Below are 16471 nucleotides of genomic sequence, written 5' to 3' on the forward strand. Positions count from 1 at the left end.
CTTCTAAGCAAGAGGGCATGTGCAGTATAAATGGGGGAAAATGGCATTAACAAGTACTGGAACAGTTAATGGACCCTAATATAAAAGCTACAAGACATAACCTAATCATCATTACAAATAAAAGATAAATTAAGTCTGATCACAGCAAACCAGAATTCAAGAGTTTTCAAAATCTGATCCATTATGACCCGCCATGTCTTTCCAATTAACGTAGGAACAGAACATGAAAAAGACTCGACTGAGGGAAGTTGCCACAATGAGCAATATCCCAACTTGCTTTCACTTTAAAAGGGTAACTGCAGTTCTTTTTTCTTCCAAGGGATCCTTTAATAAAACTTTGATCAAGTCATAAAAACTAACACGAGTGAAAAATCAGATCTGTTGTGCTTATCTTCATAGGCAACAATCCCATACCACAGTAGTCTTTAAAAACTGATTACTGGAACCAATTTCAGTAAACAACAATTCTGCCATTGAGCACGTGGCAAGATTTGCACAGGTTTTACATGTTCACAGTCCTATCGCCAGGAATCAGCCTCCAAGTCTGCAGCCAAATAACAGAAATATTGGACTGACATTCCTGGCAGGCTTTGGGACCGTATTGGAATTCTAAACCTGCGCACGGCATCAAGGCTCCTACCAGTGCAACCTTCTGGGAGGCGGCCTCCTAATTGGCCACCTCCCAGCATTTGCCGTCCTATTAAGGCCAGCAGCCGGGTTCCCGACGAGGAAGGGCCAATCAGAGGCCCAGCAGCTCAGAATGGTTGGCAACCCCACTGGGAGAGGTGGGCACTGCTGAGGCAGAAAGGCAATTGCGAGAGCATGTCAACAAATTTGAGAATGAAAAGGTGGACACAGTTTGTAGGGCTATTGAAGTGGAGGGGGAACCCCTCTACAGGACTGATTTTGGTCGCAGCTGCACCCTTTCATCCTGGTGGCTTGTTCATCAGGGTCTGGAGCTCCTGGCTCTGCTGGTGCCCTAGCTTGCTGCCTCCAAGTAACTGCGAGGCTCCAAACTCAGGAACGGGTCACCCCATCAGCACCTTTGGAAAATGGCCCCTAAATGAGCCTTAACTGGCTACTTGCTTCCAAGCAACGGGCTGCTGGCATCGTTTCCAACTCACTCCTGGGAAATATCTCTGGAGGTGGGAAACCAACATGGTCTTTCCCTATTTTCCCATAACACAGGGCTGGGAAAATTCAGCTTAGTTTTGCAGATATCTATTAAAAGACATTGCACCTTTATACATTTAGAAACAACAATAAACACACAAAAACATGGAGATACTATACTCTAGATACAGATAAAAGGCATCTGTAAATCACATCACCGAGCAATTATGAAACCTTTAAATGCCCCACATAAAATCAACAAAAAAGTCTTATGAAAGCTTTCATATGGTAAACTTGACTATTGGCCCTTTAGAGTCAAGTATGTGTTTTTTTTTTGCATTAAAACCTCCTATTTTGATAAATAAATGACCTATCATAAGATGATTTATTACAACCTTCCAATTTGACAGAGGGCCTAAAATGTTAGTGTGCCTTTTCTCTTTAAAAAATCTGAAGTATCTGCTGTGCATTTTCAGTTTATTACAACATTGCATCTTTTCCTTCTTCATATAACCTTATTCCACTTATATTTTGTATTTAAGTGCACAGCTGTACATTGTCAAGGATATTGCTATTTTTGGAACCATTTAAAGTAGTACTTTTCTCAGCTTACCACCTGTGTTCCAGAGCTTTTGTGCAGAGTACCTTATTCCTGTTCATTTTCTCTGAATAAACTGTCTCCTGGGCATTCAGATTTCTCCTCTTCTTAACTTTTTGTTTTAATTCGCTGTACTCTCAGGCTCTGGAGTGTGATGTAGCTATGCAAATCAGGAAAGCAAATTTTGGCACAGGGATTTATGGTGGGTTAAAATAAGACAGTTTAAAATGATAGGTAAAGTAGGAAAGAATGTTCATTAGATATCGTGGTTCTGTTTCCAAGCATCAGGCCTATGTGGGTAAAGGATCATCATCTCCTTTGTTACATTTGCACTTGCAGCAGAGGACAAATGGTGTGGCAAGCAGGAGGAAAGGTGATGCTACTAACAGCAAAAGGCCAAAGCCAGCAAATATTCCAACTACCTAAATGGGGAAGAAGATAAAACATGATTACTATAACATGATAAATGGAAAAAAACCCAAAACATTCACTTTCAAGGAAGTGATTACCTAAAAATGATGGGTCAATAATAATCTTAAAATATTGATGAGTGGGAACAAAAGAAAACATTTCTTCATAGTCTGGGTGATGTACAAATGTGCCAATTATAGTATGAAGAAAAAGGGAGAGACAGATGCTAATGGCCATACACCAAGTAGCACAATAGATAAACACTATTGGGAACATTATGGGCAAATATATGGGGGATTACATGTATGCTTTTACAATTTTGCTACAATGATTAGCTGGATATCTTCCTTTACATAACTGGGAATTTTCATATCTGCATAGTTTTGCTTTTAGTAGTCAACACAGATCATTTCCACATTACCACTTCAGAATGATTTGCTTAACTTCTGAATTAAGAGAACAAAGGTGACCTGCTGTTCAACTGACCTCAAATCCATACCCTCCTGAAACTGCACCAGAAAGCTAGTCAAATTCTCTCCTGCCAAACACGTTTTTCAGTTCTTTGTACAATTCTAACAGCCAGGGTTACTGCCATTTTCATCAAAGTTATACATTTCAGCAGTAAAATAAATTCTGCACAGAATGAATAAATAATTTAGTGTATTTACATTCCAACTGCAAAATATCCAGCTTTTTAAGGAAATGCAGCTTTTGTAAAGTAATTGATTTTAGTGCTTCACTGTATTCTTTTGACCAAAATTTGCTTTACTTGATAAAAAGAGTAAAATCAGATTCCAAATGTACCGAAAAACATATTTGGAGATAACTATAACTCTTTGGCATTCACTGCAGGATTGCTTTTTTCAAGCCTGATTAACACAACAGCAACAACATTCAGTAGGAAGTACAAAGATGGAGCATAACAGAGATATTCCACAGATCCCTATTTGTATTCACTTAGCAACAAAGCACAGTCATTTAACTCAACAGCATCAGATATACCTGGTGCTGTCCTCATTGTTTGCTGCTTTATACAGTCCTGAATTTACAGGTTTATCATTTGATTGATTATAGAGACTTTGAGACCGCCAAGTGACACATTCCTTCGAAATCAGCCAAACTGTACAATGGAATACTTTAATATGCATGACCTTAATTCAACAGTTTTAATGCCTAGTAACATCCAAGGTTAAGGAAAGTGCGGAGGAAGATGAATTTTCGTTAAATAGAATTCGTCTCTATGACATTCTCTCCCCCTTCTCAATGAATGTGCAAAACTGATTTTAAGAAATAAGCCTCTTATCTCACTTTATAGGAAGTATTCATAGTTTCCGACTATGAAATTCACCTCTGGTCTCCCTCCTCTAACTGATGAGTACTAGCATGCGACTCTATATTTAATCCTACAAAAGCAATATTCTTGGTACTGTATTCCAATCAGAAGATAGAGAAATTGAGAAAGAAAAAGTACCAGTCAGTCAATCACAACTATGTACTCAGCTGATAATTTTTTCTCATTCAACGTTCAGGATGAGAAATTATGCATATTATGCCTACATTAGCATCCCTGTAACCAGCTGGTAACTCTGCAGCTCCCTCGAGAGAGGAGAGGGCTGAAATGATAAATTTTCAGGGAAAGGGAAACTAAGAATAAAATGATGAATATCTCCATCCGATAAGAGTCATTTTCCTACATTACCTGGATTTTAATTTCTTTGGGAAGGAGAGGGGACAGGAGGACAGTAATTTATGGTGAAATTGTTGCCCAGTATGCCTACTGTTCATGGAGTATTTCCAGTAGTTCATGAGAATGGTACTGGCAGAGAAAACAATAATAAGTTTATAAGCTTCACTGTTGGTGAAATAGTTGTCTCCATTTTGAACTTGAGACATCTTTGTGAACTAAAAGTGTCAATCATTTATTGAAATTGCGCACAGGTGTTACAAGGGAGTCAGATATTGAAATCGACCTGGAGTCAATACAACAGGATGTTTTCATGTAGTTAAAAGCTGCTCCCACCGATCATCGATCAGGGATGATACGATCACTGACTCCACTGAGTGATGATAAGGAAAGCTATTTCATTGAAAATTTACTGTACTGTGATGGAAACACAACTTTTGCTACTCACCTGGGTTCTGTGCCAAATGACAGAGGCCCGAGTATGACCAAGTTTGTTTCGGCAAGGTCCTTTATCATAGTGAATTAATAGAAAATCGTCCTGTTTTAAAAAGGTACAATTTCAAGAGATCAACATTGCAATCTAGGCAAAATCCATTTATCTTTCTCCTAAATCTTATCTAAAAAAAAAACAGCTTTTCATTCTTCAAATATTAAATTTAAATGGGAAATATCACCCCGTCCGACAAATCAAAGGGAAAGTTTAATCTCAGTGGGTAAATACAACAGTTGGCTTTTATTTACAAAAACAAATCCCACATGACAGCTTTCTCTCCTGATGTTGAATCCTGTTTACCGTTTCTTTTTTTCCCCCATTCCCCATGGAAAATTTGCTAAAACATAACAAATACTCACTAGGGACAATAGAGGGGAAAAAGGCCCTCCAAGAGACAACTGTAGACTGTCAAAAATATAAAGGCAGCATCTCAATGCTGCAAAGAGGATCTGCTGTGAAAGGATCATTGTGCTGCACATCAACCTAGCACATCCCAGTCTATTAAATAATAATCCAGTAGCCCACAAGGCCTTGTGTGAGTGCCTGTTAAATGTGACTGGATTAATGCAGGCTCCCCTCGACTGCTCAGTGTGTAAATGTACTGGCGATGTGGACTTAAGCCACACAACCAAGAAACCCTGTTGTTCAGTTCCTGGTTTGCAATGAAATTCATCAATCTTTGTCAAGACAAACAGTAGGTTCACAAGTGCATCCCGCACTGCACCACGCTGAACCCCGCTCTACCCCCTCAGAGCTAGGGAAAGGAGAAAACTGGGCACGGCTCTCACTCTTGACAGCAGGCCATCTGCTGGGAGATGTGGTGCATGCAGACTTTAGGATAGAGTTCCAGCTGCAGTATTAGTATAATGGGAGTGAAATCAGCTGAACCAGGGACTTGAGGGAATTTCAAAGGTGAGCAATGCTCCGAACCACTTACAGACACCAAGGTTGAAACTGTGCGATTCCACCAAGTGCCTAGTTCTTCAAATTGTGCTTATTTTGTTAGATACATAGGTGCTAGGTTGGTAAATTTTAAAAGTTTTTGATGTCAAAAAATATTTAATTTACTAAAAAAGATGACTCGTGTGCACCAACAAAACTATTAAATGGTTGTGTGGTTTTTCTTTTAAAAAAAAATAATTTTCAGTGATTTTAAATGAGATTATTTACAGTGGAGTACTAGACATTCTTACTAAAATGCTTACTTTTGATAAGCCCATTTTCAGCTACATTAATAAAACTTTAGCCGATTAACACTCTTACATGCATTAAGAAATATTGTTCAATGGAAAGAAACGAAAACTAAACAATACATTCTATTTTGCTGCCAGATTGTGCTGGGGTATTGAAAAATGCTACTTTTGTGATTATGCAAATGAATTTTATTGGAAACTTGAACTGTAAATTATCCAGCACAACTTTGAGGAAAATTCCCATTTTCCCAAATTGTGCCCAAAGGGCAACCCTTCCCATCATGTTCAGCCTCAGGGCACAGCAGCTATCTGCACATTTTAACTGCATAATATTAACTGCACTGCTGGCATCGGTAATTCATCTAAATGTGTTCTTCTGATGAGTTCAACAACAATGACACAGGATTAACACAGAAGCACTACTGAAATAAACAAAAGATAAACAGATATTAAAGCCAGACTTTTGCCCAAGGGTACTGATTTAACATGGATGAGATTGGCTGTTAGCGCCTTCTATTATGCTGAGGTGTTCATGAAAATTACACTTTGATGCTCTGCAAAAAAAAAAAATATAATGACAAATGCTGGAATGGCAATATGTGCAAAAGGGACTGAAACATCCATATTTACAGTAGCTCAACGAACAAAGAACACTGCCATATTCTAACTGTCGGAGATTTTGGTGGGGGAAGGTGAAGAAAGACACAGGAGATCCTTAGAATTCAGATGGAACAGCTATGAAGATTTGGCAGATTTCTCAAACACACGATAGATCTTAGAACAGGGAAAGATGTACAATCAAGTGAAAGGCCAGCCTAAGCCAGTTCTTAAAGCACAGTGAGCACTATAGTGCCTCAACAAGAGTTGTGCGTGAATGATTTGCCATTGTTTGAAAAGTACAGAAGCATCATTTATCAGGTCTTTAACCCTATCAGTGCTTGCAGTTCTTGCATTTATGACCTGATTTTACAGTGTATTTTATTGTGTCATACAATGTCTGGATAATGAAATAGAACAGAATTCACCCAAGTCACAGGGCCCAACATCAACTAGCTAAACTCAACTATGGAACAACTTGCAGTTATATTGTGCCTTTAAATTAGTAAAACATCCCAAGGCACTTCACAGGACAAAACTGAAAAAATATGACAACTATATGAAAACCAGTTGCTTTCAAAAAATCAACAGAAGTTTTGATCCTAATGAAGATCTGACTGCTGTAACCTAGTCATGAGGTGCAATCAAAGTAGAAATGTGCAATCAAAGTGCAATCAAATTAAAATAGATGATACAGTCGAATTTTCTAATATCTATGACCTTAATTATTAATGGATTTTATTTGGGCTTAAAGTTAAATCCTTTCTGGGCTTTGCTAATTTACAAAGTCAGAGATCTGAGGAACTACTTTGTCATAATTCCAGGTTATTTTTCCAAATTTATATTTCCAAACTGCACACCTCAAAAACCATTAACTGGCCCCAATCCCAGTCTGATCTCAGCAACACACTTATAAAGCAGCGCAGTTAGGATAAATGTTCCATTCTCCTAAAAGCTGGATAGAACACAGGAAATAACATTTGAATGCCAAGATGCTGCACATTAAAATAATCATAAAAATTGCATTTCACAGATTAGAATGTTATCATGAGTGATACACACTGTCCTGATAACACCATTAAGATAGCTGCAGGCTGGATATGAATTCACTGGCCAGGATTTTCCAGCCTTGCTGTGGCAGGACCCATTGCGGGGGATGTGACGGGCCAGCCAAAAGTCCACGGAGCTTCAGTGGGACTGGAAGATCCCAGTAGCAGGTGGGGCTGGAAAATCCTAGCAATTATCTTCCTTTGGTGGATGACACCGTGTGGCTAATAAACAAATTTAGAAGCTGACTTCAGAATATTCTTTGTACAATGACCTCATGGCCTGGAACTCAAACTATTTATAATGGTTGCATGCGGGTTTTAAATAGCAGCACAGATATCTGTCAGCCCCAACGAAGAATGTGCATGCCCATGACTCCTCTTATGTGAATGAACCAACATTTGCATTCCACAAATTAACTATTTGTGTAACTCCCAGCAAGGGTCTTTTAAATCAATGACTAGGTAGCTGAGCAAAATTATACTGGGCAGACCAAATCCTAAACCCAAACCTTTCAACAATCAAAGCAGCACATGTGGAATCATGGGCAAGATTAATCTCCATCATGGTGTAGCGAATTTTGAACTCTGTGCAAAACATTTGTGCTGGACAGAGATCTTTGAAACACATGGCATTGTGAATTTATTTTGGTGCATTCATGTGGTATGTGTCTGTGTAAAGTCAGGGCTCTTAGCACAGATTATAACTCTGCAAATTCTTTTTACATTTTCAGATGTCTAACTTTGTAGTGGACCAAAGAACAATACTAAATACAGAAAGGTTGTTGCCCAGAAAGATAAGAAAGGTTCTTTGGCTCCTTCAGCTCACTCTGCATGTAAACCCAAATTTTTTCATCAAGCATCTAACAGTCTCTTGAATGATTCCAAAGTGTTACCTTATTTTGCCAATTGTTATATGATTTGGTGACTACTGGTGGTACCCAACTATATTTCAGAGAACCAATACGACTGTCATAGCTTCTAATGACAGCTTCTATTTGCAGATTTTGTATAAAGGAAATGCTGTGCATAATGAGTTAAGACTAAAAGTTGGACAACTCCACATACCGTTAGCCAGCTCTGTGGCCATAATTTATTTTTAATTTTTAAAATGGACATGGATACACCACATATGGATATTGACGTGAGGTTGCAAATACAATTGTTCGGAATGTACTTCGGGAACTATTTTTCAGGAAACCATAGACAGACACAGCAACAGCAATAAATTCAGAAGCCAATACGAAAAGTGCGATTTTGGGAGGAAAATACACATTTAGATGTGTGGGCAGCAGGAAAACATTGATCATGTGCGACCTTTCAGTCTGCACTTCTGCCTCTACCTGTGGTTCAAACTTAGGCTAATATCAATTTGAAATGTATAGTTTGGAAAATTTTTTATTGGCAAATGGAAAGAATGCATTTATAAGGTGCTTTATATGATCTCAGGACATCCAAAAAGGTTAGCTTTCAGCCAATTTTGACAAATCTAAATCTGCTGCCATAAGTAAGGCACAGCAGTCCACCTTTTAACAACGCCAAGTTCGGCCACTCCAGCATTGATGTACGGAGATTTTGTAATATAATGGTAAATAATCAGCCAGCTGATCAGCTCCAGGGTCTGTCAATGCATTGAGGATTGGGAGAGTTTTAGAAACCTAAAAAGGGTGGCCAAAAAGTTGATTAAAAAAAAGAAAAGAAAAGTGTAAACTAGGAACATAAATATGAATTGTAAGAGCTTTTACAAGTATATATGAAACTGACCTCTTGGAGGCAGAGATAGGAAAAATTAGAATGGGGAGTGGGGAACTAGAGACGCTAAACGAATATTTTGTGCCTACTTTCACAGTGGTAAACACAAATTATATAGCAGAAATAGAGGGCAGCCAAGGGGCTAATAAGAGTGAGGAACTTAGTGTGATTAATATCAGTGATAAAATATTTGAGAAACCTACAGGATTAAAAACCAACAAAACCGTAGGGCCTAATGGCCCACATCCTAGGATTCTAAAAGAGTAACTGTAGAGAAAACGGATGCATGATTTTCCAAAATTCCAGATTCTTGAATGGTCCGAGCAGACTGAAAGTTAGCAAATGAAACACCGCTATTCAAAAAAGGGAGAGGAACAACAGGGAACTTCAGGCCAATAAGACTGACATCAGTCATTGAGAAAATGCTGGAATCTATTATTAAGGAAGTCTTAACAGTGCATTTAGAAGATCATTATATGATTAGACAAAGTCAACGTGGTTTTACACAAAAGGGAGATCCCAAATAATAAATTTATTAGAGTTTTTTTTGAGGATGTAACGAATAGGGTGGATAAATGGGAGCCAGTAGATGCAGTACACTGGGATTTCCAAAAAGCATTTGATAAGGTGCCACATAGAAGGTCAATACTCAAGACAAGGGTTTAGTGAGTTGAAAGCAATAAATTAGCACGAATGGAGGGCTGGTTAATAGACAGGAAGCAGAGAGTAAGGATAAATGGGGCATTTTCAAGTTGGCAGTCTGTAACTATTGCAGTGCTGCAAGGACTATTGCTAGTGCATCAGACACTTACAATCAATATTAATGACTTAGAGGCCAAGAGTAATGTATCAAGTTTGCTGAACGTACACAGTTGGGTTGGAACATAAGCAGTGAGGAGGACACAAAGAGGCTGCAAAGAGATATAGATAGGTTGTTAGTGGGCAACAAGGCGACAGCTGGTGTATTTATTTGGCAAAAAGATGAGAAAAGTAGGTTTTTTTCTTAAAGGAGGTAAAAAACTGTAAATGTTGATGTTGAAAGAGACTTGGGTGCTAACAAAGTTAGCATGCAGATACAACAAGCAATTAGGAAGGCAAATAGCATGTGGCCTTTATTGCAAGGGGACTGGAGTACAAGAATAAGGGAAGTCTTGCTACAATTGTATAAGGCTTTGGTGAGATCACACCTAGAGTCTAGAGTATTGTGCACAGTTTTAGTCTTTATATCTAAAGAAGAATTTAGTGGCCCTGGTGGTTTTATGATTGGAGGAAGCAGGTGCAGGAATAGTCCATTCAGCCCTTCTAGCCTAATCTGCCATTCAATAAGATTGTGGCTGATCCGACTGTGGCCGATCCGACTGTGGCCTTAATTCCACTTTCCTGCCTAACCTCCTAACCTTTGACCCCCTTGCAGATTGAAAATCCACCTAACTCAGCCCTGAATATATCCAATGACCCAGCTGCATTGCTTTCTAGGGAAGAGAATTCCAAAGACTAATGACCCTCTGGGAGAAGAAATTCTTCCTTGTCTCAGTCATAAATGGGAGACTCTTATTTTTAAGCCGTGCTCCCTAGTTCTAGATTCCCCGCCAGGGGGAAATATCCTCTCGGCATCTACACTGTCCAGCCCCTTCAGAATCTCATGTTTCAATAAGATTACCTCTCATTCTTCTAAACTCCAACGAGTACAGGCCCAACCTGCTCAACTTTTCCTCATAAGATAACCTCTTCATCTCAGTAATCAGGCTAGTGATCCTTCCCTGAACTGCTTCCAATACAAGAATATCCCTCAAGTAAGGAGACCAAAACTGGTATATTAGATTGGACCCTGGGACAAGATGAAAGCTTGCGCAAAGTAGGCCTATACTCTCTGAAGAATGAGAGGTGATCTCATTAAAACATATAAAATTCTGAAGGGGCTTTACAGGGTATATACTGAGATGTTGTTTCCTCTGGCTGGGGAATACAGAACATGGGGGCACAGTCTCAAGATAAAGGGCAGATCATTTAGGGCGGAGATGAGTAGAACATTCCTTCACCCAAAGGGTTGTGAATCTTTGGAATTCTCTACCTGAGGTTTGTGGATGCACCATCATTGAGTATATTTAAGGTTCAGATAGACAAATTTTTGATCTCTCAGGGAAGCAAGGGATGTGGGGGAGGGGAGGGGTGTGGTGGGGGGGAAGTGGAGTTGAGGCAGAAGATTAACCATGATTGTATTCAATGGCCGAGCAGGCTTGAGGAGTCATATGGTCTACTCCTGCTCCTATTTTATGCTGCGAACTGGCTTATGCTTCAAGCAATTCACCACAGAATGCACCTGGGCAAAGTTCTAAGTTTTCCACAGCCTGGCAGATGAGGTGAGAATGGTTGGGAAGCTGAAATACAAAGTGCAACGGCTGGAAATACAAAACAGGTCTGTTCAAGAAAGGAGAAATTAACATTTTGGGTGTACCAAAAATGAAAACTAAAAGTGTTTAAATACAAAAGAAAGAAATACAAGGAGGGCTGAAGCAACAGATACTCACTCACTCTTCCTGGGGGCTGGGGGTGTTAATGAGTTGGAGTTTCTGCAGACTGCCAAATAGAAAACTACAAACTAGTGGAAAGGATCATCTCAGTGAGGTGATGAAACTGCGTTTGAAAAACCAAAGAATGTGTAAAGTTAAGAGGCTGAAGGGATGTGGGAATGGCCCACATGGATAGAAAAAAGCGAGAAGGTTGGGAAGTGTGAAAGAGAAGTAGCTACAAGTGTAGGAGACATTAAATCACAAAATTCTGGCAAAACACAAGGGGTGGAATCAACCCTGATTTGCACTAAATGCAGTAGCGGGCAGGAAAAAGGGTGTTTTACCTGCTGGCCACAATGGCGGCTTTTCAAGCCGTATCATCACAATCTCGCCTCATTAATTATGTATTCCCGGGAAACACACCGTTTTGATGGTGGGCGGGCTCTCATTCACCCACCATGCCATCACCTCGCCAGGCGCCATATTTAAAGTGCAGCCGCGCGCACACCTCTCAGTGCCTCAAGACCAGAACTGCTGCACGGAAGACATGGCCCTGAAAGGGAAGAAGACTGCAGCTCCCCAGTTTAATTACGTGTCCCTTGAGTGCCTTTTGGACGCAGAGGAGGCCCACCATGATGTCCTCTACCCCTTCTCTGGGCAAAGATCAACAAGCAAGGTCACTAATCCAGCATGGGAGGCGTTAGCAGTGGTGGTCAGCGCCAATGCCCTGCAAAGAGGACAGCCACCCAGTATAGAAAGAGGGTGAATGGTCTCACCTGTTCTGCCAGGGTAACTCACTCTTCTCATCACTCTCAACTCTCACACTCATAAACCCATCACACATTTACAGGGATCTCACACCTCAAGGGGCAACACCACTAACTCTCTCACACATCCTCACATTTCCATCAGGCTCATAACCTCTGGAGCTCATGTCCTCATCCCGTCCATGGATCCGCTCACCACACAAACATTCCATGCTGTGCCATGTGTCCTGCTCACATTCTCTCCATATGTTTTTATGCAGGAAAATTTGGTTCACAACAGCAGGGAAAGGTCCCAGAACAGGGTGGAATGGCCCACATTAGGCCCTTCACTCACCTTGAGGAGCGTGCCATCGTGCTGACTGGTGAGGAGGTGGATCGTGCTTGCGGCGACAGTGAGATCGGTGGCGAACACCCACGTGAGAATCCTGCACACCATCCCCCTCTGAACGCAAATGTGAGTGCTCTCTCTCCTGCTTTTGACTCTGCTGCCATGCACTAATTATCTGTCCTTAGGCTCACAGGGAGCTCTGCCAAGCGACCGACACCCTCAGCCAGCCAGTCCCTCAACTCCATCCATGTCCTCACCTCCAGCCAAGAGGAGGCCTCCTCCATTGAAGAGGTAGAATTAAGCATCCTGGAAGACTTGTCACAGTGCTTACCCACCCCCTCCACAAGCACAGAGACACACGCCTCAGTGGGACCTAGATCTAGAGCAGGCATGGGTTCACAATCTGGTGGTCACCGCACAGTCTGAAAATATATTCACTTTCATTGATTAATGTGTAATGGTGTCTTTCAGCTTCATTGACAGGCTTCGTGAATCCTTCCACTGCTTCTGCCCCATTCCCGCCACCCCCCACAAGCAGTTCATCTGCATGCAGCAGGCCCACGAGTGATTCTGGTGGGAGAAGTGTGTGTGGGGCAGGGCTTTTTGAACCCTTGTGCAAGCACTCTCCCATGCACGTGGATCATTCTCGTATCACACTTACCTCAATGCCCTCAGCATTTTCAATGCTGCCTGCTGGGGTTCACTTTCAGTTGTCCATCTGAGCTGACCTGCATCTCCGCCTGCCCACTGATCACACTCCCATGCAGCACCTGATCCTGCCCACCACGACTCTCATTTCACTTTTGATTTCGCAAGCATGCTGCATCTAACATTTTTCTTCAGCTACCCCGTCCTTTCCCCTTCCCCAGTCACCCACGTCTTCCCCCATAACTGTTGACACCCCAGCATCATCTTCCACCTCCCCACCATGATCTACCACAACCTTTTTATTTCGAGGATGTCCAAGTGAACGTGCACGTTCCCTTCCTTCCTGAAAATCCCACCCCCATCCACATTAACCTCCCCGACCTCCTCCTTCCCACTCCCAGGTTCCGTATCTGCCTCCAAGGCCCCACTAACCATACTCACCGTCCCTTTACTGTTGCATCCTCACCCTTCTACCCTACTGCCTCACGCTGCCCTCAGTCATTCTCACCACCCCCTCCTACCACCCCCACCCCCACTTCACTCTGCAAGAGACAGTCATGGATTCAACAGAGCCCTTCCTTGCACATTCACCTGGACATCCCCCGCTCCAGGACTCCCCCTCCTTCCCCACCCCGGCTCTCCTTACCCTCTCCGGGCTCCTTCCCTTACACCTTCCTCCCCAGTTGCTGCCTTCTTCCCCCATTACCCCATACTCCCTCCCTCCTCCCAACCTCAGCCTCCCTGACTCCTTTGTCCCCCCCCCCACCACCCCCCCCACCTCACCCCCACACACCCTCCCCCCGACAAGCCTTCCTCTCCTAGTCAAACCTAGATCTTCCTCTCCCACCCACTCTGATGCATCTTCCTCTCCCAAACACAGCTGGACCTTCCTCTCCACCCGCTCGATGATCATCCATTGTGAGCAGACCCTCAACGGTGACTTTCCACCTTCCATGAGCTGCTTCATGGCACAGCTATGTCCATCAGAATCCACCCAGCATGCGATGGACGTTCCTCCAGGGTCCTGTTGCTGTTGGGCTCCAGCATCTTCTGCTCCTTGGATGTCTGCAATGTGAGCAAGGCCCTGGCAGTAATTCCCAATTTCTGCATGTCACAATTGTCAAGGCGTGTTTTGCACCGGCATGTTTTCCCACCGACATGCTAGAATGATCCAGCGTATGGGTATGATTCTGGTGAGCTGGGCTTATAATGCTATGCGGATGTATTACAATGAGGTTCCTGTCGTCAGGAAACGTGGCCCTCCACTGACTGACCGAGCAGACAATCGCAAACTGGTTTCACAACAAATTTTGTCCTTCTCGCCACATTGTCTGCTCACGCCCACCAAACACGCCCGACGCCAGTGGCCACAGAAAATTTCCCTCAAGGTCAAGAAAAAGAAACAGGCCAGCATCACAGATACAGATCCTCAGCTAGCATTTATCTTATGGATGGTAACTCATGGGTTCAAGTCTACATCCCACCAAGTTGCAACCCAGTGTATTCTGAGTGGGATGAATCAACTCTATCCAGATCAGATCAGTAAAGTGAGTAATCTGAATTCACACTACAGCAAGTTAGCGTCCCAAAGTCTACATTAGCAGAATCCACAACACAAATGAAGACATCATGACCTATCAGACCCACGCTGGAAATACAAACATTACAGCTGATCTCTATTTCTGCCATGTCAGTGGTTGCACATTTAGTTATCTGTACCATGAAAACACTGCACAGGAAATCATGGATTTACATCCCAGCGTCTTTGATGATCATTACTAAAATTGTTCTCATCACTGAAGTCAGCATTGGTTACATTGTCAGGCACCATATGCTCAGGTGATGTGGACGAATGAGAAAAATCAGCAAGCCTTTTTTTGTCAGATCTCCCCAGCAAGTCTTATTGGTCTGCTGACTACATGGTTAGAGGCTACAGTCAAGTCAAGGTTGAGCCAGGACATTTAGATCATTATGAGAGGGAGGGAATTCAAATTAAACTAAAAGTGTAATTTAAATTTTGTTTCTTCCAAAAGGTAACCATTCCCTGACAAAGTCAATGTAGATCTGGAACACCTTGGTACTCCAATGTAGGAACAAGGACCTGTACACTGAAAACAGTTACAAATTCTCAAAGTAACCAGCAATTTTTACTGGATGCATTATTGCACTCAGTCAGGAATACAAAATAAAAACAATGGTGGGAATTTCAAAAAAGCCAGAATGGACAGGGGAGAGGTAGGATTAATGGGTGTCAAATTCCTAAAAATGGAAAATGTGCCTACTTTTGTTTGGGTGGAGTGGAGTGGAGTGTCAGGTGAGGAACAACTTGCTCCTGAGAGGTGGTGATCAGGATTATAATATTTAAATAAGGCTGCAAGGCCTCAGATTTTAGCAGCCATTTGGATTTATTGGCTATGGGCCAGGTTTCCAGGGCTCAGGAAACTTGGCAGCTGAAGGAAAGGGAGAACTTTCAAATTCAGCAGCAAGTGCTTTTCCAGCATTTCCTATGGGCCAGGAGTGGACTCCCCCAATACCCCAGATTACCTGCCTTTCCCCGTGCAACTGACTGACAACCCTCAACCCGCAAGCTGAACTTCAGCTCCCTTGCGATCTCTTCCCTCAAGCCTCCACCCCACTCTTGCCACCCCTCACCCACGTCCCAGGATTTCTCCCTTGATCCCTCTTCTCTGGTCCAAGGCTGCGACCTTCCACAGTCGATCTTTCCACATCAGCTGCTCGATCTGGCCAATTGCTGGGTACAAAAAAAATTCAAGTGAGATCCTACGCTTAAAATTCTGCTGGACTTCCGCATTTCCCAGCTGCTTAAAGTCACCCCTTTACCTTCATACTTCCCTGTAAATATCAGGTCCAAAATATCATTCTAAGAAATCAAGGTAATCAGCAACTATCATCAAAGTAACCTATACCAACAACCACAATTACTCTATCTGGAATCAATTCTGCAGCAAAAGCCCTTACTACAGATTACATCATTCCATTGATTAGTTACTACTTACTTCTTCTCTCACAGCTGAATTTCCAGATAAGTTGATAAAAAGGTAGTTTTGCACGATAGGCCCAAGGTTAAATCAGTGCAGCACTTTATCACAGAAAACACAGCTGTCAAATTTTACTAGCTATGGAGCTAGTATTAATTACTCTGAATATTCAGCAAAGCCTTTGTATTTAACATTAAGGCACTATGTAAATGCAAGTTAATGTAGTAAAACTGTCCAAGGTGTTTCACAAGGGGGCTATCAAATAAAATTTGACACTGAGTCTCATAAAGCAGATAACAGGCGATCAAAAGCTTGTACAAAGAATTAGGTTT

The 16471-nt window shown here is 42.0% G+C and overlaps 1 protein-coding gene across 4 annotated transcripts in view; it reads right to left on the reverse strand.

The window, feature by feature from the left end:
• Positions 1–1449: 1449 nt before the first annotated feature.
• The window catches only part of LOC144680555 (putative E3 ubiquitin-protein ligase RNF144A-A), a 90745-nt gene continuing 75723 nt past the window's right edge, over positions 1450–16471 (reverse strand). For all 4 annotated transcript variants that reach the window (XM_078541661.1, XM_078541664.1, XM_078541662.1 and 1 more), the window contains 2 exons: positions 4255–4344; positions 1450–2133 (listed from right to left, as the gene is read on the reverse strand). In XM_078541661.1, the coding sequence (XP_078397787.1) occupies positions 2002–2133; positions 4255–4344 (222 nt within the window). In that variant the 3' untranslated portion in view covers positions 1450–2001. The remainder of the gene's footprint in view (positions 2134–4254; positions 4345–16471) is intronic.

The sequence above is a fragment of the Cetorhinus maximus genome, chromosome 5 (assembly GCF_964194155.1).
Source record: "Cetorhinus maximus chromosome 5, sCetMax3.hap1.1, whole genome shotgun sequence".
Lineage (NCBI taxonomy): Eukaryota > Metazoa > Chordata > Chondrichthyes > Lamniformes > Cetorhinidae > Cetorhinus > Cetorhinus maximus.